Raw genomic sequence first — 17044 nt, forward strand, 5'->3', positions numbered from 1 at the left:
GAGCACAGCAGAGGGGCAGGATCCCCTACCTCAACCTTCTGCTCATACTACACACGGGGGGGTTCTGGGCTGCAAGTGCACACTCAAAATGGGCCAAAACTGCCTCAAAGCAGGCATTTGTGCCCATTTCCATAGAACATCCCAATTTTAGTCCTCCCGTCTCCTAAGGCCTGGGACTTTTCTTCACCATGTCCTCTCACAGGCTTCTACTTACACCATCAGGAAAAGTTGGTAAAGCAGGCAATGGGAAGCTGGAGCTATCAGGCTTTGAGCATGACACCACTGGTCAGTGCTCAGCAGCCCCATGGTACCTGTGTGGGGTGTGCTGCCAGCAACCTTCTGCTCTTGCTTTGAGTAGCTGAACATCATCAGCTAAAGGTAATGGAAGACAAAAGCCCACTCTTGCTAATTTTCTTGCCTCTCTCCTCAAAACTGGTCACTGACCACAAGGGATGTGTGGCTAATTCTAGGACACACACCTTGTCATAAAGCTGGTTTGCATTGCCTAAGTATTTCATGGTTCCATAGGAAGTGGCATTTCCTCCATTATCCCACTTTACTCTCTTTTGTTATAAGCTAAACTTTTGAAATAGTCACAAAATTCCTAATGGATGAGACAAATGGTTTCTTCAGAGCACATTTAACATGATTACATCAACCAACACTTGACACATTCATTTACTCTTCTGAATTGACAGATTCAAGTTAATCCTTTTATTTTTAAGGGCAATTTATTAAGTGCAGTTAACAGGACAAATCCTGGCTCCCCATATTTGTAAAACTGTCTCCTAAGTCCATATTTAGCTTTATATTCAACTAGGGTATAAACAGTTAAAATAAGGCATATAAAGGGCTTCTGGCAACATCCTCTATCTTGTTGCACCTGAGACATCATCATGCCCATTATCTTAGAAGGCATTTTTCCCTATAATCAGAAAAGCAAATTTAAGCTAATGGTAAAGTCTCTGAGAATACTCTGACATCTGAAACAATGGGAAATGGCTTCAACTTCTCTCTTTGTACAGAGCTGAGCAGAACTTTTTCATTTACCACAGACACAAAAAGCTGGGGTTTTATGTGAACTATTTGCATTCGGTCTGGTCCAAAACATTTGTAGGGCACAGATAAATTTATAGTTCATTTTTAACAAGAGTAAATTTAATTCCATCTTTCATCAGAAAAACCTAAGATCATCAATGCAGAAGCCATTTCCACCACTATTCACTTTGTCCTTTGCTGATGTGTATGAATAAACTGTGTCTTGGGCTCTTTATACCAGAACAACATCAAGGAGTATTTTCTAAGTATTCCAGCACTGCTCTTTTAGTTGGATTCATATTAATGGAAAACCCTCCATGGAGGAGAGGACAAACCTCAGAATGAAAGTTCGGCTCTGATAGACTTGATGCTTCTGTATACACAGAAAATTTAGGCAAAGGACAACAGAACTGGGGGAACTGAGGTATGGAAAAGCTGTTAACAGTTCTGCTCACAGGCCAAAGGGAGAACTGAGAATTAGCAACTTTTCCTAACGTATGGGTCCTGTTCCACTTCCCCTTAACATCCTTCCTCACCCTCAACAGCACAGTGGAGGAGGAACCTAATCCCCCTGTAATGCTACCAAATACTGACTAGTGCTCCTTTTCCAGGAAGCCATGGCATGTTTCTTCAGCTGTAATTCATCCTTCTTCCCACACTTCAGAGAAAGGAGGTTTTATTAAGTAGCATTTTGACTTAGAACAGACATGAACCCAGGAGAAAGGCCTGTACTTGCATTCAACTTTTTAAAACACACAACAGTGACTGGTGAGTACAAGCAGTGTTATACAAGAAATCAAGTCGTTCAAACCCTCTTCATTGTGAAGAGGGTTCAGCCTGGGAAAGTTCACAGAATGCTGGGAATGGGAAAAAGATCAAAAGCAACGTTCAAAGCATACACAAACTGAAAAATAGGTGCTTTGAAGTCTATACTTTTGTTTTCCTCCCTTTACAAGTCTATACTATGATACAGAGATAAAAACCAGGGGGGGAGGGGGAGAAGGTCTTTCACCCAGTACTTCTAAATTTCCAGAGTTTTGTTAAAAAAAGTCATTCATAATTTAATACCTGTTTCAGGATTCTCAGCTGTGTGGTGCTGTTAACATTGCACTTAATTGGCATCATCCATTTAAAAAAAGAAATTAAAACGCAGCTCTGAACTTTGCTTCTGAGATGGAAGCACTGTCTCTGAACCAGCAAAGATTCCTGTCACTCTTGCTTTGCAACTTTCAAGGCCTGAAGTCTTTCTAAAAGGGGTGGATGGGAGTAATGCCACATTGAAAAGATCCAGTCAGAAACAGGGAATCCTAAATTATCTTTGTTTAGCTTGATCAAAGCAGAATATAGGTCTTTAGCCTTCCCAAGTTCCTTGGCAAATGCATCTGCTTGAAACTCAAATCGACGGCTTAGCACAGTCAAACAGAATGAGAGAACCTGTGGAGAGAAATACATTAAAATTGATTTTACAGTTCAGCTATCTGCAAGTTCCTTCTGGTATCAGTAAATAGTACCCTATCTACCTTCCCACATCCCACACACCGCTGTGGCTGTAGAATGATCCCACTAAAGCTTATCCAGGCCACACCTGAAACTGAGGGTCTTCCCAACATGGAGCAATAAGCCTACTTATTAAAACAAGATACCAGATAGAGCCCCAAGAAACTTCAAACTTCCCCCCACCCCCCCAGTCAAATTAAAATCACTATTTAAATAGTATGATACTTCAGCATCTACGTCTTGAAATCAATTTACCTCATTGTAAGGTGAAAAAATGAACTGGAAAATAATCATCAAGCCTATCAGGGTAGGCTGGGTGTCATAGAAACCAAATGCAGCAAAGAGTTCTTTTCGACCAATTAACACAGCAAACAAGAAGAAGCAGAGGAAGGAATTCATCTAGAGAAAGGAAACAACATTCTTAGATTAGGATCTAAATCTAAAACATGGCCTATTCACATTACAGATTTGCATAGAAACACTACTGAAAAAACACCCAAATAGATACTTAAGAACAAACACACAAAGAGGAACAAACGTCTGGCCTTTACCCACTTTCTGTAAATGCATGCACTAAAGAAACACTTATTTTCTGTCAGTGAGCTACAAAAAAGTCTTAAGCAGTGAAGGAAGATGAAAAGGCAAGAAGAGAAGTGAGGAGGGAGTACGAGGTAGATTTCATCTCTTTGGAATGAAGCACAGCTTCCAAAGAGTTTAAAACCAAACAAAATGTGTCTGTGCTTTGTCATACTTCTATTCCTGGAAATGATATATTCTTCCATCTAAATCAGCTCCACTGTGTACAAGCACTCTGCTTGCCCAGCTTTTCAGAGGAAGGATGCAGGACCATGCCTTACCGAGTTTTCTGGAGAACATGATTAGTACCTTTCTTAATCCACTCAAGTGACTGTTTGGTCTTTTTAGAGCAATGTGGAAGGTGCCACAACATAGCTGTTATTTAGTAGGGATCAAGACTGATGTCAGAAGTTGGAAGATAATTGCAGTAGAGAACCCTCACTGAGGTGTTCAGCTGCATGGATAAGAAAAAGCCAGTGTGGAAACAGAAAGATAGAGATTTTCTTAAATAGGAGCTTGATAGTGATGTCTACAGCCTGAAAAGCTTGTGAATAGCCTTAGGAAAGTTCCAGGAACAGTATTCCTGGAACAGTGCATATGTCACAAGAAAGACATGATGGAGGTACAGAAGGTGCACAGGAGGGCAGCTAGGAGAAACAAAAAAGGCTGGGAACTTGGAGAAAAGAAGGGTGAGTGAAACCTGGAACAAGAAAGATCTACACCAGAGCATCCAGTACTTTAACAGAAGGCACATGGCTGTGCCTTGCAAATAGAAAAATTTGAAGTAGGAAGTTTGGGGGAGGAATTCCCCTGTGCTCTGCAATGCCTACAGGTATATGCAAGAGTAAACAGACTATCACAGGCTCCTTTTCTTCAAAGGCAAGTTTGGGCAATTTCTAGAGGTTGCTTCAATGTTCACCCCTATTTGGGCACACACCAAGAATGGCACAATAAAGTTATTTACCAATCATTAATGCACAAGGTATGAGAATTCAGTATAAATAAGAATGCCCTCCTGTGTCAGATTTCATAATTCCCAACCACATTCCTTCTCAGCTCTCCAAGGAACAAGACTAACAGAAACTCCCAGACACATAAGCTTTCTCAGAGGTAATGCCTAATAACCTGCAGGCTGGAAGGCAAGATATATCCAAACCTTTCCCTAGCACAAGGCTGGAAACTGCCCTTCAGAGAAGGTCCCGAGATTCAGGCACAGAAGTAGTGTTAACATGTGTCCTGACTTCAGAAGGGTGCTGAGATGAATTAAAATGGCAGCAGACATGCTTTCTTAGATGCTTTCTATTGATGTCAGAACTTAAAGGTTCACATTAACTTAGCTAAACTTTTGGGTGGATCTGTCTGAGTTTTAGCAATGGGTAGGAAATTGTCTATCTCAGATGGTGACCATGGAAGTGAATAATGTTTGTTAGGGCAACAGTCCATAAAGTACCATTTAGAACTGCCAAAAGCAGATGAAAACAACCAGCTGGAGTAAGAAGGGGCAGAAAGGCCAGTGCATGTTCACTGCAGACATAGCAAAGAAAACAAACACATTCTGTTGCAGAGCAGAAGTATATTGTGTGAATGTGCACTTACAAATCTGGAAGCAGGCATTAGGAAATGGCAATAGTAATAGAAAGCTCCAGGAAAACCACCTGTTCATCATAACTTACCTGGCTGATGATAATATTTTTGATGGTGTGACCTAGTTTCCAGTGACCCAATTCATGACCAAGTACAGCCAGAACTTCTTCATTTTTACATCCTTGCTTCTTATTCTGAGGACATAACAAAGCAAAAGTAGTATCAGGTATGACTGAACACAACTGAATACATTTCTTCCTTATTAGTCTCTTCTTTCCTGTGTCACTCAAGTATCCCTAGATCAGGCTAGCAGATCACTTCTACCACCAGATACACACATAATTTCTCACTGAGCCTTTTTCAAGATGCTGCTTACAAAAAAAGTAAACTTTTAAGTTCAACAAGCTTTCTGCTTTGAGGTGGTGTTCTTTTATTTCTGTGTATGCAGATGTGCCTGTGCAAACCTGGAAGAACCCTGGAAAATTTGCCTTCCAAAATCTCCTACTACCCCTTGATCTCATCCTGTTTCTTTACTCAAGAAAAGGCACTGCAGTTGAGGCAGACGTTCAGAACCACAGACTTTACATGGAGAACTGAGCACCAAGTCCTCTCCCTACTTCCTTCAACACTCAACATGTAGCCTCCCTCCCAAGGCACTACTGTTCCTTGCCAAACAAATGACAACATCCCTGTCCTCTGCAACAAATGCTATGACATGCCTTAAAGCTATCATCAGGAAAGAGGGACATCTGTAACTTTAAAGGTGTATTAGCAAGTCAGAAGTTCCATCAGTTCTAACCATCCCCACACTCTCCTGAAGCCACAAAAGCCACAGTAAAGTCTTGCTGGGTAGCTGAACGTCAGTGGAAAGGACAGTGAAAAGCCAAAATCTCCTTCTTGACCCAGGTGGGGAAAGATGCACATGTGGATCTGTCTGTGTGCGTGTGCCTCTTACACCAAAACTCTTGTGTGCAGTAAGAGGCACACAAATGACATATTGAGAGTCAAAGGTGTTTCCTTTAACAGGAAGCTTTGGTGTGGCAGTCCCAAGAGAAGGAACACGAGCTAAACCCCGGAAAAGGTTCCTTATTCAATTTCAAGGAAGGCTCATTTTTCACATGCAGGGAACCAATGTTCTGCTAAAGCCCCTGTCGATTTCTGCGGTCTCTTTGGTGCTATCTGTACCACTCACACAGCCCCAGAAATTCCCAGTAGAAGCTCAAGGATCCTTTGGTGCTGAAATCATTAGATTTTGGATTTTAGCATCTCACTCAGGACCTCTAAAATACATTAGAAAACACAAGGGAATATCTCACCAAGAAGTTAATGTGAACAACATGATGAAAACCAAAGATGAACTCACTTTGGTTTTAGACTTGGTATCTTCATTCTCACCATCTTCTCCTTCTGCTGGCTCTTTGTTCAATGCAGAATACTCTTCCAGGAGGGTGTCGAAGAGTACTATCCGCTTATTCTTGAAGAAGCCATAGAAATAAGCATTGCTATGAGAAGAACGCTTAGAACCTGATGAGAAAAATGCACATTAAAGACCACGATGTGACTAATCCCATGCATTGAACACTGGGCAATGTTACACAGACCAGACTCTTCCCAATGGATTCTCAAAGTCCCCACAAACTCAAGCAAACAAATATGCACGTTGAAGCGTATTTTAAAATGATATAATGACCTCATTTACTGACTCCAAGTGAGAATTTGCTTCATACATAACATGCAATCACTAAACCCACTAAAAACGAAAGAGCTGTCACATGAAGATCTAATATCCAGGAAAAAAGCCATTTCTATTGCAATTTCAGGTTCAGAGTGGAAAGAGCATTCTGCACAGAACACGTGCTGCCCTCTAGCAAAGGCCCTGTGACAAATATGTTTAGAATTCTTTCAGTGTGCCAGCACAGATGATCCAAAAGAGATAGGGATGAAGAGGTTAGAAGGAGAATGTTAAAGATAAGCAGGGAGTAGTTCCAGGCTGCACTGAGGCAGAGCACTAGCTGGATGTGGCCAGCCCAAAGTTTCGAAACCCACAGCTTCCAGGCTAAATAAAGCCTTCATCACCCTCTCCTGCAGCAAAACTCTACCATTTCAGTTCTTTATGCCATCTCATACTGCTTTCACCAAGGCCATAAAAGCAACTCTGATCCTCATCGGTGGGGCACAAAACCAGAACAAAATCTGTGGGATTCCCTGAAATTAAGTTCAGAAGCAAAATGAGTAACAATGGAAATGTCAAATAGTAACGTGCTCCGTGAACATGGAAAGGGAGAGGAAGTGACATGGAAGCTGGCACACTCCATGTTATATTCCATGACCTAAGAGGATGAGAAATTCATTACTAGAGAGTGAGAAAATTAGTCTCAGTTAGAAGGTAGGAGTCCACCCAGACACACCATAAGAAGCCATCCATCTGAACACTCTAAGAAGGAATAGGTGGTTTTAACTTTCCTAACTTTCTCACGTGTTTCACCAAGGACTATGAGACAACTAATGCTAAGCTGGGACTAGAAAAGATAAAAAGAACAATAAACTTTTCCTCTGGTTTGAAGTTCTAAAACTGGAAAATCTTCATTGCTGCTTCCATTTCTGACTGTGCTATTTCCACTCTACAGTGCCAAAATAACTCTTCCAAGTTGATGCTGAGTTAAGGCTGTACATTCAGCTTCACTTTCCTGACCTCAAAGTGAAAAAAAGGAAATGGTACAGACATTGACAGGTATTACAGTAGCTGAGGAACAGAAGCAACTGCCCTACTACAGGTATTACAGTAGCTGAGGAATAGAAGCAACTGCCCTACTACAGGTATTACAGTGGCTGAGGAATAGAAGCAACTGCCCTACTACACAATCAAAGCTAAAAACCCACAAATTCAAAATGACAAAGTCTTTTTATTAAAAAAGAAATAAAAATAAAAATCTCACCTTCTACAACATACACCTTTGTCAGGGGGAAGTCAATGCTCTTTGCCATTGTTTCAATTTGTTGCTTGAGCTCTCCCTCAGGAAGTGGAATGAATTTATCAAACAAGGGTGCAATATAGTCTGCATAGATTGTAACGAGCACCTGCAAACACATCCAGATGATACAGATGTTAAGAACAAGACATACAAACACATGGTTAGCTCAGTTTCAAGCAAAAATGAAATACGAGTTTGGGATAGGGAAGTGGCAGACAAGGAAATGTGGCATCAGTTCTGGTCCTCATGGATGGTGGCAAATGCTCTGTGGAGGTGGTTGCAGCAATGGAAGCAGAGCAAGTGGCAGCACAGAGGCAAACCCATTTGGGCTGCTGCACTGTGGTAAGAGGTCGCTGCCTGGGTGCAGAACCTGGTGGTGAAGGTACACCACTCATGTTCCCAAGAGTCAGGCCACTGAGGAACACCAGAACAACCAACAAGTGGATAGAGCTGCTAAGATTGAAGTAGCTCAGATGGACTTAGATTGGAAACATAAGGGTGAATTGTTTTGAGGCCCACAACACCTCAAGCCATGCAGGCAGAGATACAACATATAGATGGGCTCGTGATCGAGGGGTGGACTTGGCCATGGACACTATTGCCCAGGATTCATGATTCAGTGGAACATGTGCTGCAATTAAGCAAGCCAAGCAGTTAAAGCCTCTCTGGTATGAAGGACGATGGCTGAAGTACAAGTATGGGGAGGCCTGGCACTTTATATCACACATTCAGAAAGTTTCTTATGAGATCATAAAACACTTTTTACTATATATATTTTAAGGAAAAGATGGAAAGAATAAAAGCAGTCCATGACTGGTATAAAGGAAGCTAAGGGGGAAAAAAAATCACTTAGGTGTAGGAGTGAGGGCAGGCCATTTCAGAAGAGCCTGTATCTTCTCTCAATCCTGAAACTACTAGGTCTTTTAATATTTCAGCTTAATCCTTCTATGACAAAGCAAGTCTATAAAGCCTTTTAAGACCAAAGACTTAAAATATTAATGAGGAACTAATATCTCCCTGGTTTTGCAAATGGTAAGGCTACACTAGAACAACCTGCAAGTATGGACTGTTCCATTGAGGCTTAGAGTGTATGTGAAAAGATCCTCTCAATAAGCCCTAAAAACATCAGTTACCAACTCAGTGTATCAAAGCAGAACCAGGCAAATTGCTACTCATCTCAATACAAAGAAATGCAACTGAGATTTGAGGTTTGATAACTTGCAGGAAAAGCCCCATGGAAACTTTACTGCCCAAAGCACATGCTGCCTTGTCTTGCCAAACTGCTCACAGTTCTCCTTGTGCCCTTCCTATATATAAGAAAAAGGAAAACTTATCACCACAGTGTGTTGTATTTCCAATATCTATAGTAAAGCTTTCTGAATGTTTATTTTTCAATTGATGAAGATACTCCTGTATTGAATACATAAAATCTAAGTTAATACATTTATATGAACAATTAATACAAGCTATTATTCCTGAACAAGTACACTTACAGCAAGTCACACTGGTGCAGTTTGTAGCCACTAAAATCCCTGGGAGATGTAGATTTTTCTCCATTTCCTTTCAGTTATGTTTTTTAAGCCTCTGCACACACTGAGCCATGCAATTAAACTAACATTTGGAAGAAATCCCAACATGTTCTCATACTCACCAAGGAAACAACTAACGTGAAGAGCCAGGCATAGATGAAGAAATAGTCTCCCCCTATTTTAATAATGTAAAGCAGAAGGGATGTCACTGGCAACAGAATACATTGAGTCACGACAAACTTCTTGATAGCATCCTTAAAAAAAAATCCCAGTGTCTGCAAAGAGAAGATATCAGTGATATTTTCAATGTAAATATTGATGTGCCACCGTGGTTAATGATGAACCCATCCCTTCAGGGGATGCACAGAAACAAAACGATGAGGAAAGAGTCAGTTAAGAAAAGGTGGAAGAAGCCTTATTTTGTATTGCACACATACACTTCATTAAAGGAGGAAAGAAAAATTGAAGCTAACCTGTCCCTTAATTCCTTTACCAATCTACATCCAAGATATTATGGGATTTCTAGAGAACGGGAAACTCTTAAAGAAACATAGTTATTGAAATGGAGGCAACTGTCTTTAAGCAGTTGCCTCCATTCATCTTAACTCTCAGTTACCACTAAGCTGATTGTTTAAACTGGAAATATATAGAAGTCCTCTGCAGTATGATCAGACACGCAACTAGCTCTCACTTCATTACTTACAGCTATCTGCACAGAAGTGAGGGGGTAGCATGTAAAGATCCTTCCCAACAAGGCTGTATTAAAAAGCCCAGACTACATCAAAGATACGGAACTTGTCTGGAAAGGAAAAAAAATATTGGTAAAACAGATTTTAATAAAAACTAAGGATTTGGAGCAGAAATTTGGATAGATGCCTCAGAATTCCATGACTATCAGAAACACAAATCAGACATAAACCCAAAAATTCAGGCTATTCTTTAGACATATACACTCTGGTCACACACACTGGTGACAGATTCTTGCCAAGCAGCCATTAGGGTCAGCAGTAACACTATTGTATGGACACATGCCCACACAGCTGGAGCACACCAGAAGATACTGTCCTTGCCTGCCTTTAATACTCCCATGTAGTGTGGGCTACCTTTTCCAGCAAAAACAGTTCCCTAAGCTGAAAAGCAAGTCTTGTGGCGCTCATTCCACTGAGCAGTGCCCCCTTCCTGAAAAGGGGAAGCATGAAAAGAAGCAATGTGGGTCATCCTGGCCAAAGGAAAAATTGTTTCCATTTGGTCAAGACTCTTAAACTGGTACAAGCCAGGACAGAAAAAACCAAAATACACAACAGTGTGTTCCTCCTTTACTGCTTCCTCATTTAAGCCAGAAAAAAGCCTGTTTATGTATACACACACACATACACACAGCATTTTCATTTCTTAGCTTAGTGAACAGCTAAAGAAGCCACTTGACATAATGTAGAAGAACCTTTTTCTTACAGAAACCTGCTGCCAGCACTGAGCTTCCTGAAACATCAACTACAACCCATTTAGCTCACATTTTCATGTTAACTCTTTTCTTCACTTCCAGCTGCACAATCTAGGAGGAGTAGAGCTATAAAATCACACACTATCTTACATCTTTGCCCTGCCTCTTTCCTGCTTTCTGAGGCACATGAGACCAAGAGAAATCCTCATTTTCATGGAACAAAAAGTCTCTCTGAAAATCATCTGAGAATCATTGCTAGAAATTCCAAAGTTTGAGCTGGTACCAAGTATGAATTTGTCCCATTCATTGAGGGACCTAACCCATCAGTCTGAAATGAGAGACTGTGTTTGTAAGACATCTGGTACCTCAAAGTGGGTTGGAGCTGGACTCAGCCTTCAGTTCCTGGCATAAGGATCACTGCAGTTTCCTCTAATTCTAGTACAAGCCCCAGTACTCACAGTCTTCTGACTTTTGGTTGTGTCCTGGACTTAAAGGGTTTGCAGATTTGTTTTAAAGCTAACTGAGAGAGAGTGCAAACTGAATCATTGCATTTAGAGCTTTTTCTCCCCTCACTTATTCTCTTACTTGTTTTATTATAAGGAATAAGAAACATCAGTTTACCAATTTACCAGGAATTCAGATTTATATTCATATTTTTGAGTTCAGAAACAGACTGATTCCTCTTCTTCATGTCTAGCTCAGTCCTTCTGCCTCCATAGGAAGATAAAACTGGCAAGTACTAATGCAGCTCTACCATTACTGGAATGAGCCAAGCATTCCATCCTGCTACCCATCCGAATCTCATTCTACTGTAAAAAAAACCAAACTAAGCAACACAAAGAAACAACTTCCTAGTAGACTTGGAACAGAAAGTACTGCAGACAACGCTAGCTGGGTCCAAAAGCAGAAACAACTCTTATGCTCGGGAATGAAATGGATAATGATGTGTCCTAGACTGAGGCTGCTCTCCCAAAAGGAAAATCCAGTCTCATGAAAAACTGATACTGAAGCAGGTTAAACTAAATTGGTGAGAAAAATTAAGGAAGCCAGGGCTGATATTAAGTGAGTACCTAACAGGAATACAAATGAAGAGCTGAATTCTCTCATTTAGTACCAGTTGGTACAAGAAATAAGTGAATCAAAATAAGGGGGAAAGTAATTTCTCTGTCTTGTTTCATATGTTCAGTGTTCATGACTCAGGACTGCCCCAGACTTCTCAGGAATCCAGACTTCCAAAGAAGGACTTATGAAAGGCAAAGAATAGTGCATCCAAAAATGAACAGCTGAGGTATGAAATGTCTTCATTCCAGTCCTAGAATACACACTTCTCTCTGCTGAAAGGCATGGGCTCAGGCAGAGAATTCTGGTGAGGGATGGGTACTTCTGCAACGCCCAACAAACTGTCACTGCTCTTATTTGTATGCAGGATGAGTAGAAATGCTCCTAAACCTAATGACCTTTGGCACAGATATGGACATACCAGTCCACCTAACCAGCCAAACCTACTGAAGATGTTAGGACAGTACAAGTGCTACCTCCAATACCTGTTGATTGAAGCCATGTTTTTCTTCTATGACAAATGTGTTATACAAACTCCATGGGAGACCAGTCACTGCACTGAAGAGTGTTGCAAGGAGCAGAAATACCAATGACTGAACAATCTGGGGGAAAGAAAACAAAGTCAAAATACACCTGATATTTACTGACCTGTATTAACATTAATATTCTGGGTGTTAAAAATGGATTTTATGTCAGTGGTTTAACTGAAACTGGTTAGAAGATGAAGCTGGATAAATTCACAGTAATTATATGATTGTGATGATTAGATTACTGAATACTCACTATGTTAAAGAAAGGAAAAAAAATACTGATGCAACAAATGTAAATCTAAGGATCTGGGATAAGAATTTGGATAGATACCTCATCCAAAGCACAGAGACAATATAAACGGTAGCCTCTAATTTTCTACTCTTTTACTGTGCAGGAAGATCACACCTCGGATTAGTAAAAAGAAAACACCCAAACAAAAAGTCCTCCAAAACCCAAGCCACCACCCGTTTGACAAGCAGCTTTGAGACTTTCCTGTCACACACTGCTTCTGGTTCTCAGATTCACACAATTACGATGTTCAGCAGAAAATCTCTGTTATTTTTACTATATTGTACCTGTAGCTAAATCCCACTTAAATGCAAACTTAAAAATAAAACTTGTCCGAACAGTTTGGACCAAGTATTTTCACTAAAATTTAAGGGCTGCTTACCTCATATTCTGGTCCAAACCCAGCACCACCAGAGATCTGGCCAGACAGATTCCAGAGAAAAGGAATTCCTCCACAGAGGAGAATCATCTTGAAAACAAAACCACATACCACAGAGGCAATATGAAACAGACTGTCATCTTACTCCACTAGAATTTCAGGACCTTTAAAGGGTGAATGAGAAAAGTTTGATAATTAGGCTTTTTGTCCCCCTCTTATCTTAGCAGTGCATAAAGCAAGCCTGGAGCATTTGGCAATGGTTCATTTTTACTTTAGAGAAGTAGAGATCAGGTCAAGCTTTTTTTTTCTCCTGGGAAATATTAGCACATTTCCAAGCCAACTTACTGTAGACTTTGCTGCTATATTGGCTCAGCCGTAAGGTATATTTCTCAGAAGACCTTAAAACTCATTTGCCCTGTGGCTGGGTAACACATCTCTAGGAGGGTTTTGCAAGATTCAGCAACTTGACTGAGCTGGGACAGTCTCTCCTGCATACCCTACCCAGAGAAAGGCATTCAGAACAAGGCTGTAATCACACTTGTCAGTATTGGTGCTGCTTCAGACATTTAAAGGAAACTTTATGCCTTGTGCCTGCCTGGCAATGCCTCCAGCCATACAGGTTGCCAAGGGAGTGGACTACTCAGGACACACCATCAAAGACATGCTTGATGCAGAGCCACTGAAGTAAGTGCTAACTGTAGTTCAAGGCAGGAGATGGTAGCATTTGTTAAACAGCTTGACTTCCAAATGTTTCATACTGACTTTCTCAGCAAGTTATGCATCACTATATATAAAAATGAGTTTGCAAGTAGGCAGGCTTCCAGTACAGGCAGGGCCTGGTTTTTACTTAGTTATTTTTAAAAGGCTTGCTCTTATATATAACCTAACTATTAATGTGCATTTTGAGTGTCAGCAGGAGATGGAAAGCATCAAAGCAAGCTTGTTTCTCCTTTGGAGGCTACATGTAGGTTTCAGACCTGGAAATCCCCAAAGTACCAACCCCTGAACAATGACAGCTATTAGCATGATGTTGACACTACTTATTAGGTAAAAAGAAACCCACATAATTAAAGGCTGAAATAAAGCATAGCAGTAATCCTAGCTTAGCATCTCCCCTTCAATTAACTTGGTTAATTGAATCATACTTCTACCATACTTCTGGAAAATGTTGCAAAACTGCCATCCCATTCACCAACTTTGGCCACAAAAGCCTCTTTCAAGTCCAGGCAGTTCCCAAAGCCAATAAAAGATGCAGTTTACACTCTAAGGAAGTGGCAAACCCAGAGAGTAGAGGCCACTTTGCTTCAGCTCTGCTGGAATCTGATAATCCCAGGACAGATACTGAGAAACAGAAAGACACAACTCAGTATCCCAGAGAAGAGCAGTAACTCATCATCACATACATGTAGAGAAGAAACTGCACACACCATACACATCAGGGATCTCAGCTTGATTGTTGAAAAGAATCATAATCATTTAGGTTGGAAAGACCTTTAAGATCATCAAGTCCAACTGTTAACCCAGCATTGCCAAGGCTACCACTAACCCATGTTCCTCAGTGCCACATCTACACATCTTTTAAGTACCTTCATGGGTAGTGACTCCAGCACTGCCCTGGGCAGCCTGTTCCAATGCCTGAGCACCCTCTGGGGAAGGAATTGTTCCTCAGCTCCATCTAACCTGCCCTGGTGCAGCTTGAGGCCGTTTCCTCTTGTCCCATCCCTTGTTCCTTGGGAGCAGAGACCAGCCCCCTCCTGGCTCCATCCTCCTGTCAGGCAGTTGCAGAGAGCGATCAGGTCCCCCCTGAGCCTTCTCTTCTCCACACTAAACCCTGGCAGGTCCCTCAGCCCTTCCCCATCACACTTGTGCTCCAGGCCCTGCACCAGCTCCGATGCCCTTCTCTGGCCCCGCTCCAGCACCTCAATGTCTCTCTTGCAGTGAGGGGCCTAGAGCTGAACACAGGATTTGAGGTGCAGCTTCACCAGTGCCCAGTGCAGGGGGACAGTCACTGCCCTGGCCCTGCTGCCACACTATTGCTAATACAGGCCAGGATGCCACTGGCCTTCTCAGCTGCCTGGGCACATGTACATTTTGACAAGCTCCTACAAAATGAAACAAAGCCCAGGTTAGGCTGCACAAAGAGATAAGGAATGCAAAAGTTAAGAGGGGTTGCGATGCTTAAGAACAAGTTTCGCATCACAGCTCCAGAGTTACATCACTTACACTATCTTACAGTACTATTTTCAGTACCTTTTATAATTGACCTTTTTGCTTCCTTAAGTTCATCACGTAGTAGATCATACTCTAATTATATTCTGCAATGCCAGACATTTCAGAATTCCTTTTTGACCCAGTTGTGCTACTGAGGAGCAGCACGTTTCAGCAGTCAGTCAGAAAATGGTTCTCTTAAGACTGTTTGTGTATCACACATGTAAATACTTTGTTCTAGCCCAATGGCTCTGGTTCTTCATACATGAAAACACTACTGACCCCAGTACTATTGTTCTTATACTTAAGAAGTACCCATTGGTACTCTTCTTGTTCTCCCAAGCTTTTCTTTCTACCTTCTTTTTAAGTTTTACCTAGAAGTGAAAGTAGTTACGTGCCTCCAAACACAGAAAAAGGTCTGTATTGTAACAATTTAATCTAAAATTGCTTAATTATTTGGCAGTGGAAACCGTGACAGAGTATATGTTGCAGTTGTACAGTATGACTCAGCACTGCACAGAGAAATTATGTGCTGTCTGAATAATTCCTTCTTTTTATATGGTAAATACAGCTACAAACAAGAAATCCTGGGCCTTCCAAATTTCAGTGTTTGACCTAAGACTGCAGAATGCCACCAGTGCAGATGCACAGGATCACAAAGAATCAAAGTATTTCACAGTTTTAAGTACCTGAAAAGTATCACACAAATGCTGGAGTGGAGCTTAGATACTTACAGTGCCCTCAACCTCTGAGTAGAGGCCTGACCAAAAGCTGAAAGTACTTTTGTCCAGCTGATAGAGACGAGATTTCTCAAACGTTTCTGAATCCATGATCTGTCCCAGTTCCTGTGGTACGTGTGTTGTTGTTCTGTAGACCCGCCTCTGAGAAAGTAAAGAGAAACTTAAGGTCTAGATCCAGTATTTTTAAGGAGATAAATCAGATTTTCAAGTAACACATACCATGACCCCATGGGCCAGCACAGGAAGTTAAAAAGAGAAAAAGAAACAACCCACAAAATAACAAATACTCCTAAAATCCTACTTTTGATCAAGTTCCAAATATAAAACTGAGGCATCATTATTATAACCAGAAACTGAGTTGCCTACTTATTAATTTCTTTATAATACAGTTACTACATAAAGATCACACAAACTCCTTTTTCCGCAGGATATGACTTCCTGCACTACTGTAACGACCGAGCACAGTTTGAAACTAAACACCAGATCTTCCTCTGCAAACCCTGCACCTGCACAAGGAAACATCTCTGTGATGTTGCTGCATAAAGGAGGTGACGTTTCAGTTTCAGTAGAGAGCTCACAACTTTTGAGTTTTTAAAGGCTGAAAGTCCTTATCCCACCCCTTGCCTTACCTTGTTTCGGTGCATTTATCCCTTCTCAAAGGAAAAGCTCCTACCCTTTGTCAGCTCAGAATACATTCCTCCGGTGAGCAGAGGAGCAGGCAGCTTGTTGAGCTGATCTCATGGCTCACAAGAGCTCCTGCCTGGCAGCTTGTCCCCAGCCGTGCTGGGTCTGGATGGGAGGGGGTTCATTTCTTCACAGCAGTCTGCATGCTGGTTTGCTCTGTGTTTGTGACCAGTGCTGGTAACACACCAGTCTTCTGGCTACTGCTAAACACCATCAAAGGCTTCCCCCTCTCTCTTCCACTGCAGAAAGAGGCTGAAAGGCGACGCAGCTCAGCTGACCTGAGCTAACCACAGCGTATCCCACGCTGCACAAAGCTATACAGCAACAACAAAGGAAGTAGGGGAAGAAGAGGGGGGGGATGACTTCCAAGGTGGCTGCTGCTTGGAGACTGACGGGCCCGGCACTGCCCTGCTCGCAGGCTGCAGTGAGCATTTGCCTTTGCAGCACCAGTGGGTTTATTTCCTCATTCCCCCCACTATTAAGCCGCCCTTACTTCAACCCAGGAGGGTTTTCCCCCA

The 17044-nt window shown here is 41.6% G+C and overlaps 1 protein-coding gene across 1 annotated transcript; it reads right to left on the reverse strand.

Annotated features, from left to right (window-relative positions):
• Nucleotides 1-2236: 2236 nt before the first annotated feature.
• Nucleotides 2237-15983, reverse strand: ZMPSTE24 (zinc metallopeptidase STE24; the record flags this gene model as incomplete). Its single annotated transcript, XM_010019380.1, has 9 exons — nt 2237-2472; nt 2791-2934; nt 4785-4889; nt 6059-6219; nt 7632-7773; nt 9319-9471; nt 12182-12298; nt 12898-12984; nt 15837-15983. Coding segments are annotated over 9 exons (1281 nt in total), but the record flags the coding sequence as incomplete, so codon positions are not given.
• Between the last annotated feature and the right edge of the window lie 1061 nt (nt 15984-17044).

The sequence above is a fragment of the Nestor notabilis genome, unplaced genomic scaffold, assembly GCF_000696875.1.
Source record: "Nestor notabilis isolate BGI_N333 unplaced genomic scaffold, ASM69687v1 scaffold4248, whole genome shotgun sequence".
Taxonomy (NCBI): Eukaryota; Metazoa; Chordata; class Aves; order Psittaciformes; family Psittacidae; genus Nestor; species Nestor notabilis.